The 16,036-nt window shown below is 44.8% G+C and overlaps 2 protein-coding genes across 2 annotated transcripts in view; both read left to right on the forward strand.

Annotated features, from left to right (window-relative positions):
- NDUFB5 (NADH:ubiquinone oxidoreductase subunit B5) overlaps positions 1–4,821 on the forward strand; it is a 6,588-nt gene extending 1,767 nt beyond the window's left edge. The window contains exons 3-6 of the mRNA XM_019532766.1: positions 1,757–1,823; positions 2,473–2,534; positions 3,648–3,754; positions 4,586–4,821. Coding sequence (XP_019388311.1) covers positions 1,757–1,823; positions 2,473–2,534; positions 3,648–3,754; positions 4,586–4,706 — 357 coding nt within the window. The 3' untranslated portion in view covers positions 4,707–4,821. The remainder of the gene's footprint in view (positions 1–1,756; positions 1,824–2,472; positions 2,535–3,647; positions 3,755–4,585) is intronic.
- Positions 4,822–10,599: 5,778 nt separating this feature from the next.
- USP13 (ubiquitin specific peptidase 13 (isopeptidase T-3)) overlaps positions 10,600–16,036 on the forward strand; it is a 71,625-nt gene continuing 66,188 nt past the window's right edge. The window contains exon 1 of the mRNA XM_019532767.1: positions 10,600–10,758. Coding sequence (XP_019388312.1) covers positions 10,603–10,758 — 156 coding nt within the window. The 5' untranslated portion in view covers positions 10,600–10,602. The remainder of the gene's footprint in view (positions 10,759–16,036) is intronic.

Genomic DNA, 16,036 nt, shown 5'->3' on the forward strand with positions numbered 1-16,036 from the left:
CAGGCTGTTCACTGTGGGCTTGGGGCTCTCTGCTTCTGCTGCCTTTTCCTCGGGAGCCCTTCATCAGCTTGTGCCCCCTGTCCATCCAGCAGCAGTGGGGGTGGTAAGTTATAACCCTGCTGCCAGGCAGGCTGGGGGTGCGTGGCCAGCATGTGGCTCCTGGGGCACAGGCAGCAGGATGGAGAGCTCTGAGCCCACATTAAATTAACTTTAGTTCAAGCACTGCTGCCACCATTTTTAAACTCGGAGATGCTTTAAAGTGGAGCAGAGCTGAGCAGGGTGAGGGCGGATGTGAGCTGACTGCTGTGGGCTCAGGGTTCTCTGCTCTACTGCCTTTGCCCAGGGAGCCCAGTGCTGCCCACGTGCCCCCTGCCCACCTGGCAGTGGGAGCCACAACTCATTGCCCCCATTGTTGCCAAGTGCACAGGCAGCATGTGGCTCCTGAGGGCAGAGCAGAGAGCCCCGAGCCTGTAACGGGCAGCCTGCATCCTCCCAGCTCGCAAATCTGAGAGAGCACATACCCCCCCACCTCATGCCTCCCCTGGGGGTGTGCACAGTGGTGGCAAGCCACCCCCACCACTTTACACCCCCTGGATCAGTTGCCTGTGGTTCTGTCCTGCTCCTCACCCTGCCAAGTTAACTGGAATAAATCAGTTATTGGATCAGCATTGGCCGATATGGTTGGTTACTAATTGGCTATCAGTATTGACCTAGAACATCTTTATCGGTGCACCCTTAATTAATGTGTCATTACAGTTAATTAATAGGGTTGTGCAAAGTTTCAGTCACTGATTTGATTCGGAGAAGAGTCATCCTGATTTGGCAGCTGAATCATTGAATCCTAATCGATTCGGAAAAGATTCAGAGGTTCAGAAGGCAGGTTTGCAGCAAACAAACTGAGAAGAAGGGGAAGATATTGACATCTGTAGCTGGCCAGTGACTGTGATCTTTCCCCAAGTTCCCTTCCAATTGCAGTTCTGTGGGAGAGGAATGTAAAAACAACATATAAGGCTCTGTGTGAAGTGATCTAGATGTAAAAACTCATGGACTTAATATAGACATTGGATTTATGACACACGATAACCTGCCTGACATTTGGCTCCCCAGGTACCTCTCCACTTTTACCTGCTACATCCCGCTTCTACCCAGCCTGTCTCTCCCTGCTTGATGCCTCAATTTACATTTTCAGTGACTGGCTTTCTTGTCTGTAGTCTAGGACACTATGAATTTCAAACAGGAATCCATAGTGTTAAAAAAACATTCTGACCTGTTGTGGTTTTTCTGAGTTCTTTGCAGCAGAATTGGTCTGTTGTTTTTCCTTAATCAAGAAATGAGTAAAAGCTAGGAACTGGCATTTTCCAGGGAGCACCTTGTATCTAAAAAGGTTGAGAACCACTGATCTAGGAGCTGGAATAGGAGATTAGGACTGAGGACTAGATGTTGCATTTCCAGCTCTGAAACCGACTTGACCTTGGCTAGTCACTAAGCTTCTCTGTTCCTCCAAGAGTTAGACTATAAGAGAGAGATTACTGCCTGCATCACATGGGGTTTGAAGCATATTTAGGGTGCATAGTTATCTACTTCTACAAAGTATTAAGCACTGAAAAGTGAACCATCTTTATAATCATACAGGGAGTTCCAATGTTAGTATTTCTATACAGGTGAGAGGCTTGTTAAAGAAATAAGTTTGTGGGAATACTGGTGTTCTGTGTTTCTGTCACTGATTTGGTGCATTTCCTTTCCTCTACCAAAACAGCGATTCTATATACTGTTGACTGGAATCCCAACAGCTTTATTTGTATCGTATATCAACATCTTCATTGGTAAGCCCTTCTGGGATACTTAAGCTTTGTACTGAATACCTAAAATGGAGCAGATGGGATGGTGTGCAGGATCGTCTCCCAGTGATGACTTCTTAGAAGACTGACCAGTAAAATTAGCTTGATAACTGTGGATATAAGTAAAAATATCCTGTAGAAGAGTGGCCTTTAGCTGACCCAGCATTTCCTTCTGCATTTGTTTGATTTTGAAGGTTTTTTGTATTTTATAGCTCAGTAATTGTTCACGTCAGATCTTTTATTTGATCCTCTTAATTTCATAAGACCTGCCATTTACTGGGTTAGATCTGTAATTAATGTTTCAATTAAATAATGTTTCAATTAAAAGAGATTTTTTTTCCCTCTTATTTTTTTCCATATCGTTTAGTTTGTGAGAACAGATATTTTTTACACTAAAGTTTCACTCCTTTTGCATAGTCAGTTTTTCTTCTTGTGTTGTATATTGCCTAGTATTACTTCTGGCTCTCTCTTTTTTTTTTAATGGGGAGCATTTCTAATTGATGTCCTTTAAGTCCTGTGTGCATGAAATGTTTGTTTAGTCATCATTATTTAAAGGAAAGAAAATGTTTTTTGTTGTTGTTTTTCCTTTTAATAAGTTGATAATATTAAACCTCTCTCCATGTTGTCTTGGCAGGTGAAGCTAAACTTGCAGAGATTCCAGAAGGTTATGCTCCAGAGCCCTGGGAATACTTCAAAGTGAGTATAACATTGAAAGGGATATGTCTGTTTCAGTGATGCTTTTTATCATAACAGCAGTTTAGTGGAAGGTACTGAAGATGTTGGATATGCTAATGAGATTAGGACTCCATTGGAAGGATCTTGCCAGTGTACAGTACAGTTGTAGCTGAATTTTGTTATCTTAATCTGCTGTCCAGTCCAGCAAATCCTGGGTCCTCATATAGAAATTGTGGGTTTTTTGGTATCCTAATAGAAATAGATGCAGCTAACCTGTATGCATAAGGAAGTCTGTCAAGGCATTACAAGAAGTTGTGCACCTAAAGGCCTCTCATTAAGCTGTAATCAAAAGTAGTTTGGTCCCCAGCCAAGCACCCTTTCCTCTTGAGCTCCAGGTCATCCAACAAGATATATTTTAAATGACTTTTTTTTTTTTTTTACCCACTCAAGTCCTAAAATAGCCAGAAATCAGCACTCCTAGTAGCTGTGGTTCGAAGTGCTGTATCGCAAAACATTTCGGAGCTAGAAACAACTGGAAACAGCTCCCATCAGAAAGCATCTCTATTGGTTCCTGGCACGTTATTTATTTTCAAACTGATTGGTTTCTTGATGTATCTATGAATTGATCTTTAGTGATCAAATAGAGTAATGCACAGATCTCTGTGCGACTACTTCAGTTGCCACTTGGCTTGAAAATTTCCATAAAGACCTTCATATGCAAGCAGTGTATTGGGTAAAGTGTATGTGATGGGAATAAGTTTGGCGCTCATAAAATCTTGGTAGCATTTGAGTAATTCTGTTTCAGCAATTGTTTGCTTAGGTCTTGATTTATTTTCTACTTTCTATTAACCTACTGCAGGATAAGCAAATGTGATCTTGGATAACAGCAAAATGACAAGCAGATGACTTTTCTTTTTCCTGAGACTCAGATTCTGCAAAGAGCCATTCATGTTCTAGACTATGCTGTTGTTAGTAGTCCCTCAGAAATCAGTTTGACTGCTCATAGTATTTAAGTGGTATGTTTGTAGGACTGCAACCACTTGCAGTCAGATTTCCTGATGGTTCTGACCTATGTGTGTTTCGTAAGTGGTAAGTATATGAATTGTCTGACACTTTCATTTCTATATTTTCCAGCACCCTATAACAAGATGGTTGGCTTGTTATGTTGTAGACTCCCCTGAAAAGAAGTATGAGAAAATGATGAGCTTGATTGAAATCGAATATCACAAAGCTGAACTCAGGTAAAACAGATGGGTAGTATGAACTAGCTTTTTAACAGAGGCAATAGAACCATCATAGCAATTGGGATAAAGTAGAAGAATTTTCCATTTAAATCGAATGTATGGCTACATATGACTGATGAAAAATCCAAAAGTACATGAGAGATTTCTCCTACCAAACATAGGGTTGTCACTGTCCATTTATGCAGAATTGAACTTTTTAGTTATAGTAAATGATTGCAACTATAATGTCTCAATCAGAAACCAAATGCCACCCATAACAGCTCTGTCCTCTTAAGTCAGGAGACGGGCACATTCTGTGCCTAATGCTCATGGCTTAGCCAAGCAGCTGCACAGTATGATCAAGAAAAACGAGGACGTTCATGGGTGCTATGTGGAGTCCTGGCACCAGTGACGTTGTCAATTCCTGTGCAGCTTCACGCTGCTCTTGTTGGGCAACCTGTTACTGGGAACAGAAGAAGAACTAAGGTTTTTGATCAAGCCCTCCTACCCTCATGTTGGACTTACCAGCTTTTTGGCTAGAAGGTATTAGGTAAGGTTTTCAGTTTGTGGTTAGGAAGGAGGCTGTGCTTAGAAATCTCACCAAAGGATTTTTTTGTATTACTCCTTAGTTGGTTTCTTGAAAACAGTTTAAGGTTTAGGCTTGATATTTTTAATATTGCTTATTTTGCATAAATTTCAGTGGTCTGGTAGAGTATATGTGACCAAATACAGCACCAGTGCTAGTGGGCACAGCTTCTTTGATATGAAAATTAAGAAGAACCAGCCATAGGCTATTTTATGGTAGCAAATAATACACATGGAGTGTGACTCATTTTTTGTTTCTTGTAGGCTGCAGGAGGCGGAGGCACGCAAACTAATGAGAGCAAGGGGAGATGGGCCCTGGTATCATTATCCAACTCGTGATAAAAACCTTGTTGATCAGTCTCATCAAAACTTACCTGACTTTTAAGTAGTTAATTCAATGTTCAAATGAGCTCCTAGAAATGGTTACTGAATGATGTAAGGTATATATATATATCCTGTTGTTTGTTGACTTAAATAAAAAATCCTATTAATGAAGTAGACCAATTGTGAGAGCAAATCATGAACAGCTGTTATACCTGTTAATTTAAAGGAAGTCTTCTGTCGGTTGCTTTGGGTTTGTCTGTTCCTCAAAGATGTCAGTGTACTATGTTGGCTTTGATCTATATCTATCCAGAGGATGCCAACTCACTTCACAGCGGTCACTGGACAGCCTGCCTGTCCTAAGTTGGATTGGTAACATTCATCTGAGAAGCAAAAGGATCTATTTTCAATTTACAGCTCCCTGAACCATCTAGTCTAGGGGTTAGCAACCCCCGGCACGTGTGCTGAGCATGGCATGTGAGGCCATTTTGGTCGGCTTGCCACGGCTGGCCCCGGCTCTGGGTAGCTGTAGCTGCTGCTAGCGATGGAGCCTGGGCTGCTCCCAGCTGTGAGCCCTGCTGTCTGCCCCGAGGTGCATGCGCAGTCATTGCCAGCATGGAGCTAATGCCAGGGCTGCTTGCTGCAGCTGCCCAGAGCCCAGGCTGGCTACAAACAGCTGCACCGGGCTTCAGAGCCCAGTCACCAGCTCTGTGCTGGGAGTGGGGGAGAGACTGGGCTTGTGCTGCCTCAGGCCCTTCCCCCACTGCCTGCTCGGAGGTGCATGTGCATGCGCTGGTACAGAGCTGATGTTTGGGCTCTGGAGCGCGGCACAGCTGTTTGCAGCCTCCCAGCTCTGGGTAGCTGCTGCCAGCTGGGAGCCCAGGCTGCTTTCAGCAGGCAGCTGGGATGCTCCAAGCCCTGCTGGGAGCAGCCTGGGCTCTGGCGGCTACCCAGAGCCGGGGTAGTTGCTGACAGTCACAGAGCCTGTGCTGGGGGGGGCAGGGGCTTTGGGTGTGGGGCAAGGGGCACAAGCAAGGCATCCTGCCATGTGTTTCCTGCCCTTGTTTTGTTTTTCTGGCATGCCGGCGCTTTGGCACCTTCCAATGTAGGCATTGTGTTTTTCAGCACTCCTGCCAGAAAATGTTGCCTACCCCAATCTAGTCTATATTCTAATACTTAGTGTTCTAAGTGACAACTTGTTAAATTGTAACACTTGTTTTTTAACAGTAACTATCTTTGAAATACAAGGCCAGAAATCCTAATAGGTGAAATAATTTATTGGGATGTAAATTTATGATTTAAAAATATATCTGCAATTCTTCTGAACATTTCAAATCCAATAGATCCATCTGCATCACTATAGGCAACTCTGTCTTTCCCATTATACTTTTATCTTTTTTGTAATATTATTTTTTATTCCGTTTTCCTCAGTGTTCAGACCCTGATTGTGGATTGTTATGGTTTACTCTCTATCATTTCAGATCCCTCTCTTTACATCTCTGTTAGTAATCTTTCTTCTTCTCTGGTGTGGCTGTGTTGCTTTCCTCTTTTGATCTCTTCATTAGTTGCTTCTTGTTCTCTTGTTTCAGACTTCCCATTGTCATCTGTAAGACTGCACAGCTCAATTCCACTCTTTTCCTTTATGTTTAACTTGTATCTACCCAATTGTTAGCTTTAACTTTTTCTTTCACTTCTCCCTACACCTCTTTGGCTTGGCACTACTTTTAGGTTCAGACTGCATGTAAAATATTCCTGCTACAGTGCCTTTCAAAAATGCTTTGTGTTTGAAATGAACGGAGGATGCTCTTTAATTTTTAAGCAAGAATGTGAACCGTTCTCTTCAGCCCCTGTATCATGGTCTGTACTGTATGTGTTCGAACAAGACTAAGTTTAGTTGGGGCACAGAGCATCCTTATCTAGGAAGGATTGAACTCAGTGCTCAATAGATACATTAATATTTCAGGATACTTCTACTACACAGAATGACACCATTATCTACAATACACAACTAACACTTTACATTCAAAGTAATTGTAAATCCAGTTAATCTTTTGACAGGCTCCTGGGAATTGGATGTTATTCATGGTTGACAAGTGACAAAATTAAGACCATACGTATACTGTCAGGTGGGAGTGGAACTCCAGTAGAAAGTGTTTTAAAAGCACGAAAAAGGATTAAGGAACACAAATCTCATTGACTTTATTGAGGGTTATGTTCCTAAATCATTTTGGGTGCTTTTGGAGAATCCCACCCCAATGGGTTTTACACTTATGGTGGGTTTTGAAGCTACACATGCTGAAGGACCCAAATGGGCAAATATTAAAACTAAGGGCATTCCCTATGATGGATAGGTTATTCAGCTTTTATTAATGGAAAAAGGAAGATGCTAATAGCATATGAAAAGGGAGAAGCTTCCAACTTCTACTGAACTGTCTGTGGACAAAGGAGAGAAAAGTAGGAAGCTAGTTAATGGAGGTTTCCATAAAAGCTTTAACAATGGCTGACGAAGAAGCGGCAAGGTCCAGGGAGCTGTACTGATACACAACAGTTAATAGTTCAGACTCAGGCCCAGTTGACTTGACATTGATCTACTCTTATTAAGGGAAGTGATGTGCCCAAATTTGAACACAGCTGAAAATGAGACCTAGGAATCCTTTGTACAAGAATTGTACAACATAATGAGCTACTGTTATGCAGCCTCTTGTATTTTAAAAACCTAATTGATAATTCAAATGTGCAACACTGTTGGATGCTTGATTAGGAAAGCTTCTAAATTAATTTTTTAAACGTCTGTTTTTAAAGCATTCAGGAATATTTCTGATTGTTCCCCATGTGCTAAATTAGTCCAAACGAGCATAATACATGCGGTGTTGTTTTATTCTACATGTTCAGAAAACAGTCAGCAAGTCAAATCTGGGTATTTATGGATGAAAATATTCAGCATATTGGATCCCTGAAGAACATAACTAATTGTTTTAATTCAAAATGGAAGCATTTACAGGAGCAATAAAAGCTTTACACTTTTCATCTAGTTTGCCTAAAAGTAATTAGGGAACACTTTGTGGCATGTAAAAGCTGACTGTAATCCAAAATTACATTAAAGTCTCATTCAAGCAACCATCTAATGAGAAAATTCGATAAGTGAATATAGAGTATGCCTAAACTAAAGGTTAAATTAGATCATATCTAAAACTGAAGCACGGAGTTCCCTACTACAATGCTGATAATAAGGGTGGGTGTTGTGTGATTAGTTTCTTTGTTTGTTTTTAACCGAACACCAAAGAACAGATTTGAGTGATGTGAAAGAGGGAAACAAAGAGAGGGAGCAAAGATCATTTTAAATAGGTCAGAATTTGTAAGAGCTGGGCACGAGGACGATTATTTTTTTGTGCTCAGATGGCCGGGTGATAAAAATTATTATAGATAATTGAATAATGCCTCAGATGTGCTAGTGGCTGTATGGTGTCAACCTTTCCGTGTTAGCGCCCAGTGCAATGACAGATGTTCATCACTCCATCTCTCTGATGTGACACCCTAGGGCAGCCATGGCTGTTTTAAATTGTAAAAATATACTCTGGCACCGTAAGGGCACACGTGCTTGCACCATCTTACATTTTCAGAATTGTACAGAGCTGCAGATGCACTGCACAAGTTTAAATTACTGTAAAGTGTACTTACTGTGAAGCGGCATTTTTTTTTTTAGCCTGGCAGGCATTATTCTTCCCACTAGGGGGTAGCACTTCCTGAGGGTCTGGTCGCTACACATTGAATCTAGATTACTGACCCGTGGGTTTCTGACCCTTTATTACCAGCCTAAGTAGAAGTGACCCTCTTTCATTCCCTTTTGATGATAATAACCTTCCTTCTTCCATGCTTCATAGACTATTTCCGATAAGTACAACCTTGTTTGTTTTTTCTGTTGCAGCCAAATGCTGCCCACTAAAACCAGTGGGGTCTTTAGAGCAAGCTCTTTGTGATCTGTCAGTTATCTTCCTGCAGGTTAAATGGCTTCTGTTCATATCCTTCCGTTATGCTGTGCTATTAGCAAGAGAGGAGTTATGTGCTCATAAGCCTTCCCAGTTTGAAAGAAGTCCCTCTATTGGAACCCTCGACACTTTCTCCGGTACCTAACAGATCCTTTGCTACCAGGACAGATGCTGCTGTCGGGTAAGTCCTGAGCAGTGGTCTCCACTGGCTCACAGGGAAGATGTCAACTTCCTATGGGTGCAAGTAACAAGTTTAAGGTTAACAGCAGGAGCAATGTGCAAGTCCACAATATGCTGCTTGCTCAGTGTTGTTGCCAATGAGCAAGCAAGGTAGGGGACCACTGGTCCAGAGTAATTCTACTGAGTTTATACTATGTCCTCAGGATTTAACACGCAATTTCCAGTGCCGCTAGGGATAACTTTCTTAAAAGGCTATAAATTAAGCATTTCACCCTAAGTGCTGCTTCCACATGAAGCTTTTCACAGTTCTGTTTCTTCATCCCTTAAAGTGTAAGCAAAGCGTTTACATCAAGGGCCTCAGTGTAAATTGCATGTAACAACAGCAGGATCCATGTAACGTGTATCTTTGTAGACCAGAGCAGAAAGAAGCGACCAGTGTCAAATTGCAAAAATCCCTGAAATAATTGGATGCATTTTTCAGATTTTTTTTTTTTCAATTTGTCACTAGTCCCTTCTTTCCACTCCAGTTATTGTCTTCAGAGGCCCCCTATCCTTTAGCCCATCAACATCCCTTCCAACATGAGAAGAACATAAATGAACCAGAGAAAAGGAAGTATGGTCTTGGACTAGACCACTACCCTGTGACTCAGGAAGCCTGGGTTCATATCCTAGCAGTGCCACAGGCTTCCTGCATGTCCTCCGTCGGTCATCCAGCACCTGCCGCAGTTTGACCATGATATAGGTTGGAGTCTATTCAACAAATAGATTATAATAATACCTTAGACCGGTGGTTCTCAGTCTTTTTTGACTCCAAGCACTCCTCAGACAATAGCGACTCTTATTTTTCTCTTGGTTTTTTTACTACAGCCCCCCCCCCCAGCAATTTTCCTGTTGCAAATAACTCATAAAGGCCACGACAGGTAGGAATGTTTTTAACGCTCCGGATTCCTAGTTGAAATCTCTGGCTTTATCTCGTGAAATGTGTTTTTTGTACCTAACAGCACTAACATTGTGTGGCAGCCCCGGAGCACCCTTAAAAGGTCTTGGGGCACCCCAGGGTGCCATGGCATCCTGCGTGAGATCCACTCCCTTAGGAAATCTCTGCAGTTGAGCACAGTCCAGAGACAATGAGACGGTTGTAAAACAGTGTCTCCAAGATACAGGAGGGGTGGGGGAGAGAGAAATCTTTATTCCTGATCTTGTGATCTGGCCGAAATTCCCCGCGCCGAGATTTGAGGAGGTGGCGCGAAGCCCTCTAAAGCCAAGAAGGGGTCTCGTCACCATCCTCCTGCGATCCTGCGGGTTCAGCGGCCTCTGCTCGCATCATTTCAGCGTATGTACTGGGATCTTTTCAAGGGCGCATCCATCTGGCTGCGGGGAAAGTTCATTTTAGGACGCGGGCGAACAGCTTTCGGAGCCTGGAGGCGAGAACGTCCCCCCCTCTGGAGCTGGCCTGCCCTCTTACCCCTGCACTAGTGGAGAGGTGGGATTGTCCCCCAGCGGGAGCGGGGGGCCCCCCCAGGCTTGTCTCGGGGCCACCCAGGGGAGAGCCGGCGAAGGGGAGCACGCCCCGAGCCCGGAGGAGCTGCGGCCTAGCGCCGGGGCCGGGGCCGGGCACGGGCGGGGCGGGGAGTCGGGTGTCACTCCGGCTCGGCCCGGCGGGCACCTCCCCGCCCCCGGCCCGGCAGCTGGTGCGGCTCCTGCTGCCATTGGATTAAAAATAGCAGCCGGCCTCGCCCCCCCTTCCCTGCCCGGCCCGGCCCGGCCCGGCCCGGCTGCAGGCGCGGCGGGAGCATGCAGCGCGCCGCGCTCCTGGGCGGCGGGCGGGATGCGCCGATGGCGGCGGCGGACCTGGGCGAGATGCTGGTGCCCTACATGCCCACGATCCGCGTGCCCAAGGCCGGCGACCGCGTCTACAAGGCGGAGTGCGCCTTCTCCTACGACTCGCCCGTGAGTGCAGCTGAGAGGGGCCGGGGTCAGGGCAAGCCGGGGCTGCTCCGCTCCTCGGGGCATTGCAAAGGGCAGGCGGGGGGAGATCCCCGCTCGCTGCCCCCCTTCGCAGCTGGCATCAGGCCTTGGGTTTCCCAGGCTGGGGGTTGGTTTTATTTTGCAGGCGGCGGCAGCGGATGAGTGCCCCCCGGCTCTTCTCGCCTCCTCTTCCACCCCGAGAAATCCTAGCCACCCAGCGGTTTTCGGAGGGGGTGGGGGCGGTTTGCCAGGGGCCCTCTGCCCTCCCTGTCGCTGCTGGGTTTTTGCGTTCCCGCAGAGCTGGCGACGGGCGGCGCGTGTCCTCATTCACATGTTTTGTGTCAGTGGGACGCGCCGTAGTCTGGCCTTTGGTATAACGCCTCCGGTCACGTTAAAAACCGTGGCCCTACCTGGGATTTACCTCTTCCATTTTGTGCAGGGGCATTGCCATAACCGGCAGGAGAGTTGCATTTTTATCCCTTTTTTGTGTAGTTGGCTGTCAGGTCTCTGCTCGGTGTGTACGGCCTCTGCTGCTATCACGTTTGTTGGGCCCTGATATTGCAATTGTAGAGACTTGCGCCTATGTAAAACAACATACTTCTTTGGGTTCGGTTGCGGGATCTGGGGTCTTGGTTGTTCTCTTCATTGCTTATAAACATCAACAGTGAGGCACCGTATCCTTCCACTTAGATGATAGGTAAGGGAAGTGAACGGCTGTTTTAAAACCACTGAAGTTGAATGTGCTTCTAATATAGTTTTCCACAGGTAAGGCGAGTACTGTGCATTGACATCAAGTTAAAGTGTCTTAGCCCAGAGAGAAATCAAAAGGAAGCATGAAGTCTGTAATCCTGAGTCTTTGGAAGTTTGTGTGATTCTGATTTTTTTTTTTTTTTTTGTAACTCTTAAGTCATATTTTTTTTTTGGCTTTGATATTTCACTTTAATTTGGGGAATCCAAATGGGTTTCGGAGGTGACTCAGCTGTCTGGTGTTCGTCATGTCTTGTTGAGGACAGGTTATTTTTACCCATACACTTGAGATCTCAAGTGTCACCCAGCAGCCCTCTCTGCTTCGGGATGTCCATGGATTAAAAGGGCCAGATCAGATACTACAACAAAGAAATGAATTATTACATATTTAACGGGAGTGGAGGGAACAGAAATCAATGTGATCCAGTGTTCCCTTGCTACTTTTTCTGTTTGATCTAGCATGTAATTAATGAATCTAGTAACCTGTCAAGACCTCCGAGACACTGTAGTAAAAAGTTTCTCGTAACTGGCAGGCAAAGCTGCTAAATTACAAATGAAATGGAAAAAAGATACCAGGTGGCTGAATATTAAAAGGAAAACGTATGTAAGTGGAATATAGAGGTACAGTTTCCAAGTGCCCAAGTTCTCTTACGTTCAGTGGGAGCCATTAGGCCAGTGCTTAGACCCATCTTACGTTATGCCATGATAAGACTCCTTCGTTGTACAAGTTTGCAAATACAGAGTGGCCAAATGCTGAAGTTGCTTGTACCCATGCAGCTGCAGTGAGAGCCCAGTTGGGCTTAGTATCTGTTGTCCAGTTCGAGTCCTCAGCGTCGTTGGGCAGAAGATTTATTCCAGTGTCCTCTCTCGTATTTGGATGGTTGGGTGATTAAGGACAATGCTCTCTGGGTGTTATTTCTAAACCTAGCTCTGACTAGTCATCAAACCCGTTTGAGCTAACGCATCCCATAAAATCACGTACACGTTTGAAGACAGCAGCACTTCATTGCTTTCTCCACAATGTAAATGTGTGAGCTAAGTGTGCAAGTGTATCATAGTTAATGGAAAATGTTTCCCGCACCGTACTTTATATTAAATAGGTTTGGCAACGTGTTCTTGTAGGTTGGCATACATGAACTACTGTGTATTGGGTTTTGCCTGGGCCAGTGGTTCTCAGTCTTTAAATTCAGGGCACCCCTTCAGGACTTTTCTGACTTCAGCAGCACCACCATTAAAAGCCACTTTTGTGCTGCCTCAGTTTACCTTGGTGGTTCTCACTGGGGTGCTGCTGCTGCCAGGTGAAGGCTCCCCAGCGCTCCTGCCTACCCTAGGTTTATCTGATAAGCTTATCTGAGTTGAGCAGGGGCAGTACAACAATAGCATTTCTCAACCAGGATGCTGCTCAGTTTGCCCTAGGTTCAGCTAATAAACCTAAGGCAGACAGGAGGGCCTGCTCCTGCCATAGCCACTTCTCAGTCCAGCTCTGCTCTCTGCATGAGGTGTGTGGCACCCTTGAAAGGATCTTGCAATACCCCGGGGGGATGCAGCACTTGTCTAGATGTATATTCTGTCTTTGGAAGAGGAAGGTAGATTTGATTCTGGAGCATTAAAACAAATGAGAACCCTTATCAAAATACCCTCTTGGGTTTCTTATCTGGTGGTTTGCTAGTTACATTTTCAACCTGGGAAGTAATCTATTTTCCCCTGTAATTTACAACCTTACATAATATTTCCTTGTACCCTCTTGTCCTCCCTGTTTGGCTCTTAGTCCTGCATTTGTCACTATAACGCAAATCCCTGCAGATTTGTTTAAAACCAGCTGTTTTGCAAGCCGTTCTGTTCTGGCCCTTGAATAGCAAATTTTATTTTTATAGTAGATCGCATTAACACCATAGTACTGTCCCGTGCAAATTTCACCCCCGAGCTTTTGCATTCCCAAGAAAATAAATGTCCTAGGCATTTTGGAACCGTATCTTGCTGGCTGTCCTGGCTAGAAAGGAAAGTGGGTTAATGGATGAAGGCTAGAGTCAGAAAATCTGAGTTCTGCCATGCACTTGTGGTGCGATCTTGGGCAAGTTATTTAAGCTCTGTCTGCGATTGTAGTTTCTGCAGCGGGAATAATGATGCCCTACTGAGGTGGTTGTGAGCTTGAACCTGTGGCATCACACAGAACTTCGCAAATTTGACAGAAAGATGATCAAGTATCACTGCTGTATTAGATGGGAGATGGTGATTATTTGTCATAAAGAGGAGCAGACTGCACACACCACCACTGTTTTGTTCCTCGGGGTGTAAATCCTACTTCCTCTGAAAATCTGAGAGCACTGGGATTTTTCTTGTGTGTTCAAGAATGCTGTTGCTTCAGAAGTGTGGGTATGGATACGAGGCGGCCATTCCAGATGTTTTGCCATTTAGGACAAACCCTAAAATAAACCAGTTGGGTACGGCCTGAACTCTAAAATCTGCTTTCCAGGTCTGACAACATCTAGCAGGCTAATGTCTGAGTAACTCCACAGAAGCCCAAGTGACATGGGGCTCCGTACACTCAGCAGCCCAAGTGACGTTCTCTGCAGCGAGCCGCAGAAGGCTCCATGCTTGCTCCGAAGGTAGCTGATTAATTAGGAAGTGCCCCTTTTTCGTGTCTTTTAATTAATTCTGTTTAGCTGCTACAAAGGCTCAGTTTGTCCCGTTGTGGTTCGGTTTCTGTAAAGCCAGACTTCTGAAAGGAAGGAAGACCGCTATAGCAGTGTGCACGCCTGCCTCTAGCGACTGGCCCAGTACATGGAATAACCTCTTGCTTTCTCATAACTTGAGAGACAGCAGCCCGTAGTTTCCACTCTGGCGTGCCAGCATTCAGTCTCCTCTGCTGACCGTTGTCCCTGCGTACATGTGATTGGGGTGTCTTGTGCCAAATTTCCATCAGTTTGTCACGTGTGACGTCTCTTCCTTTGTTGGCAGCTGGGGTTGGTATTGTGTTGTTTGGGAGGAAGCTATGTTTAAACCATCTCTGCTCTCTCTAGCATTTTTATGGAGAGCTATAGGTTCGCCGTATGCAATTTGATTAAAGAAAAGGCAGTCGTTTTGCCCTAAAGAGCTTGCGACCTGTGTTAAGTCAGGCACGGCAGTGGGGGAGAGGACTTCTGGAAAGGGGACTGAAATTGGAGGATCAGGTCTTAGGTGCAGACTTTTATATAACTGAGACATACATTCTGTGAACGCTGGGTCTTCATTTGGGTGAACTCTTGTAACAATCTGGCACAGATTGTGTGATCGCAGGTCCGTGCGTTTCAGGAAGACACGGGAGCAGCATAAAGCTTGGCTTCAGTGCGGCTGGAAACCTAGCTGCTAACGACAGCTTCTTATGTGGCTATTGCTGCCTTAATTTTTGTGACTTGGGAAGCTCTGTAACGGTTGTGTTAGGACAGGTCCCGAAGGGTTCAGCTGCGCCAATGCCCTGTTGTTTATCAGACGGTGCAGTGAAACCTGAAGTCTTTACTGCGCGTGGCATCAGCGACCACAATCTGTGCAACTCTGTAGCAGCAAATTTGTTCACGTCCCCTGTTGAGTCAGCGTTTCAACAAAAGATGCAGGCTTTTTTAAATAGGAGGGCAGCAGCACAAACAAATTCCTAGAGTTTAAATCTTGAATATTATTCCAGGAATGATTCTGGCTGAGCTGGAAAGCAATGTGTTTTTCTCTATGTTGGAATTCATTGAACTGCTTGGTGGCATGTGGCAGGCTGGAATGAACAGCAATCTTTGTTCTGGGACTGCTGCTTATCTTTAGTCCGGGGATGGGACACAGTAGGGGTTTTTTTATTGCTCCCAAAAAAGATTATTGAAGTTTATGACTTGACTGGCAGATGTTTTCTTTGCTGGTTCACAGGACACTTTGACATTGGAGTTAACCAGATGGTCAGTGCTACATCCAGTTTCTCAAAGTTTGCAAACCATATAAGGATCACATACACACTAGTTCAAATCGGAGAAATAGATCCTCTGATTCATAGATTCATCAATTGTTAGGGGCTGGAAGGGACTTTGCGGACCATCGGGTCCAGCTCCCCCTGCTCTAGGCAGGAAGACAACTGGGGCTAGGTGACCCCAGTGAGATGACCATCTGGTCTCTTGAAAACCTCCAGGGTAGGTGACTGCACCAGCTGGATCCTTACATTGCCTATGTTATAATTCCCTTCTAAGTATTTGGGGTAAAGCTAGGTAAAACAGCCATCAACTGCATCACCGATATGGATTAAATTGCCGGCGAGCTTCACATATCTTGTAGTGCAGCAAACATCTGATGCCATCCATAAGAGGACTGTTGTATGTTGGATCCCGTGGCTGTATATATTTTTCTGCTCCTAGGTCACAAATTCCTGGGGATCAATGTTTGTCTTGCTCTTGTAACTATCTTATAGTTTTTAGCAAAGACTTTATATTATTTTTCCTTTTCTGTATAACTGCCGCGCGGCACTCTCACATTTATGTAACCTTGAAGTCGACTGTTAATCAAA

The sequence above is a fragment of the Crocodylus porosus genome, unplaced genomic scaffold (genome assembly GCF_001723895.1).
Source record: "Crocodylus porosus isolate Cpor-Errol unplaced genomic scaffold, CroPor_comp1, whole genome shotgun sequence".
Classification (NCBI taxonomy): Eukaryota; Metazoa; Chordata; order Crocodylia; family Crocodylidae; genus Crocodylus; species Crocodylus porosus.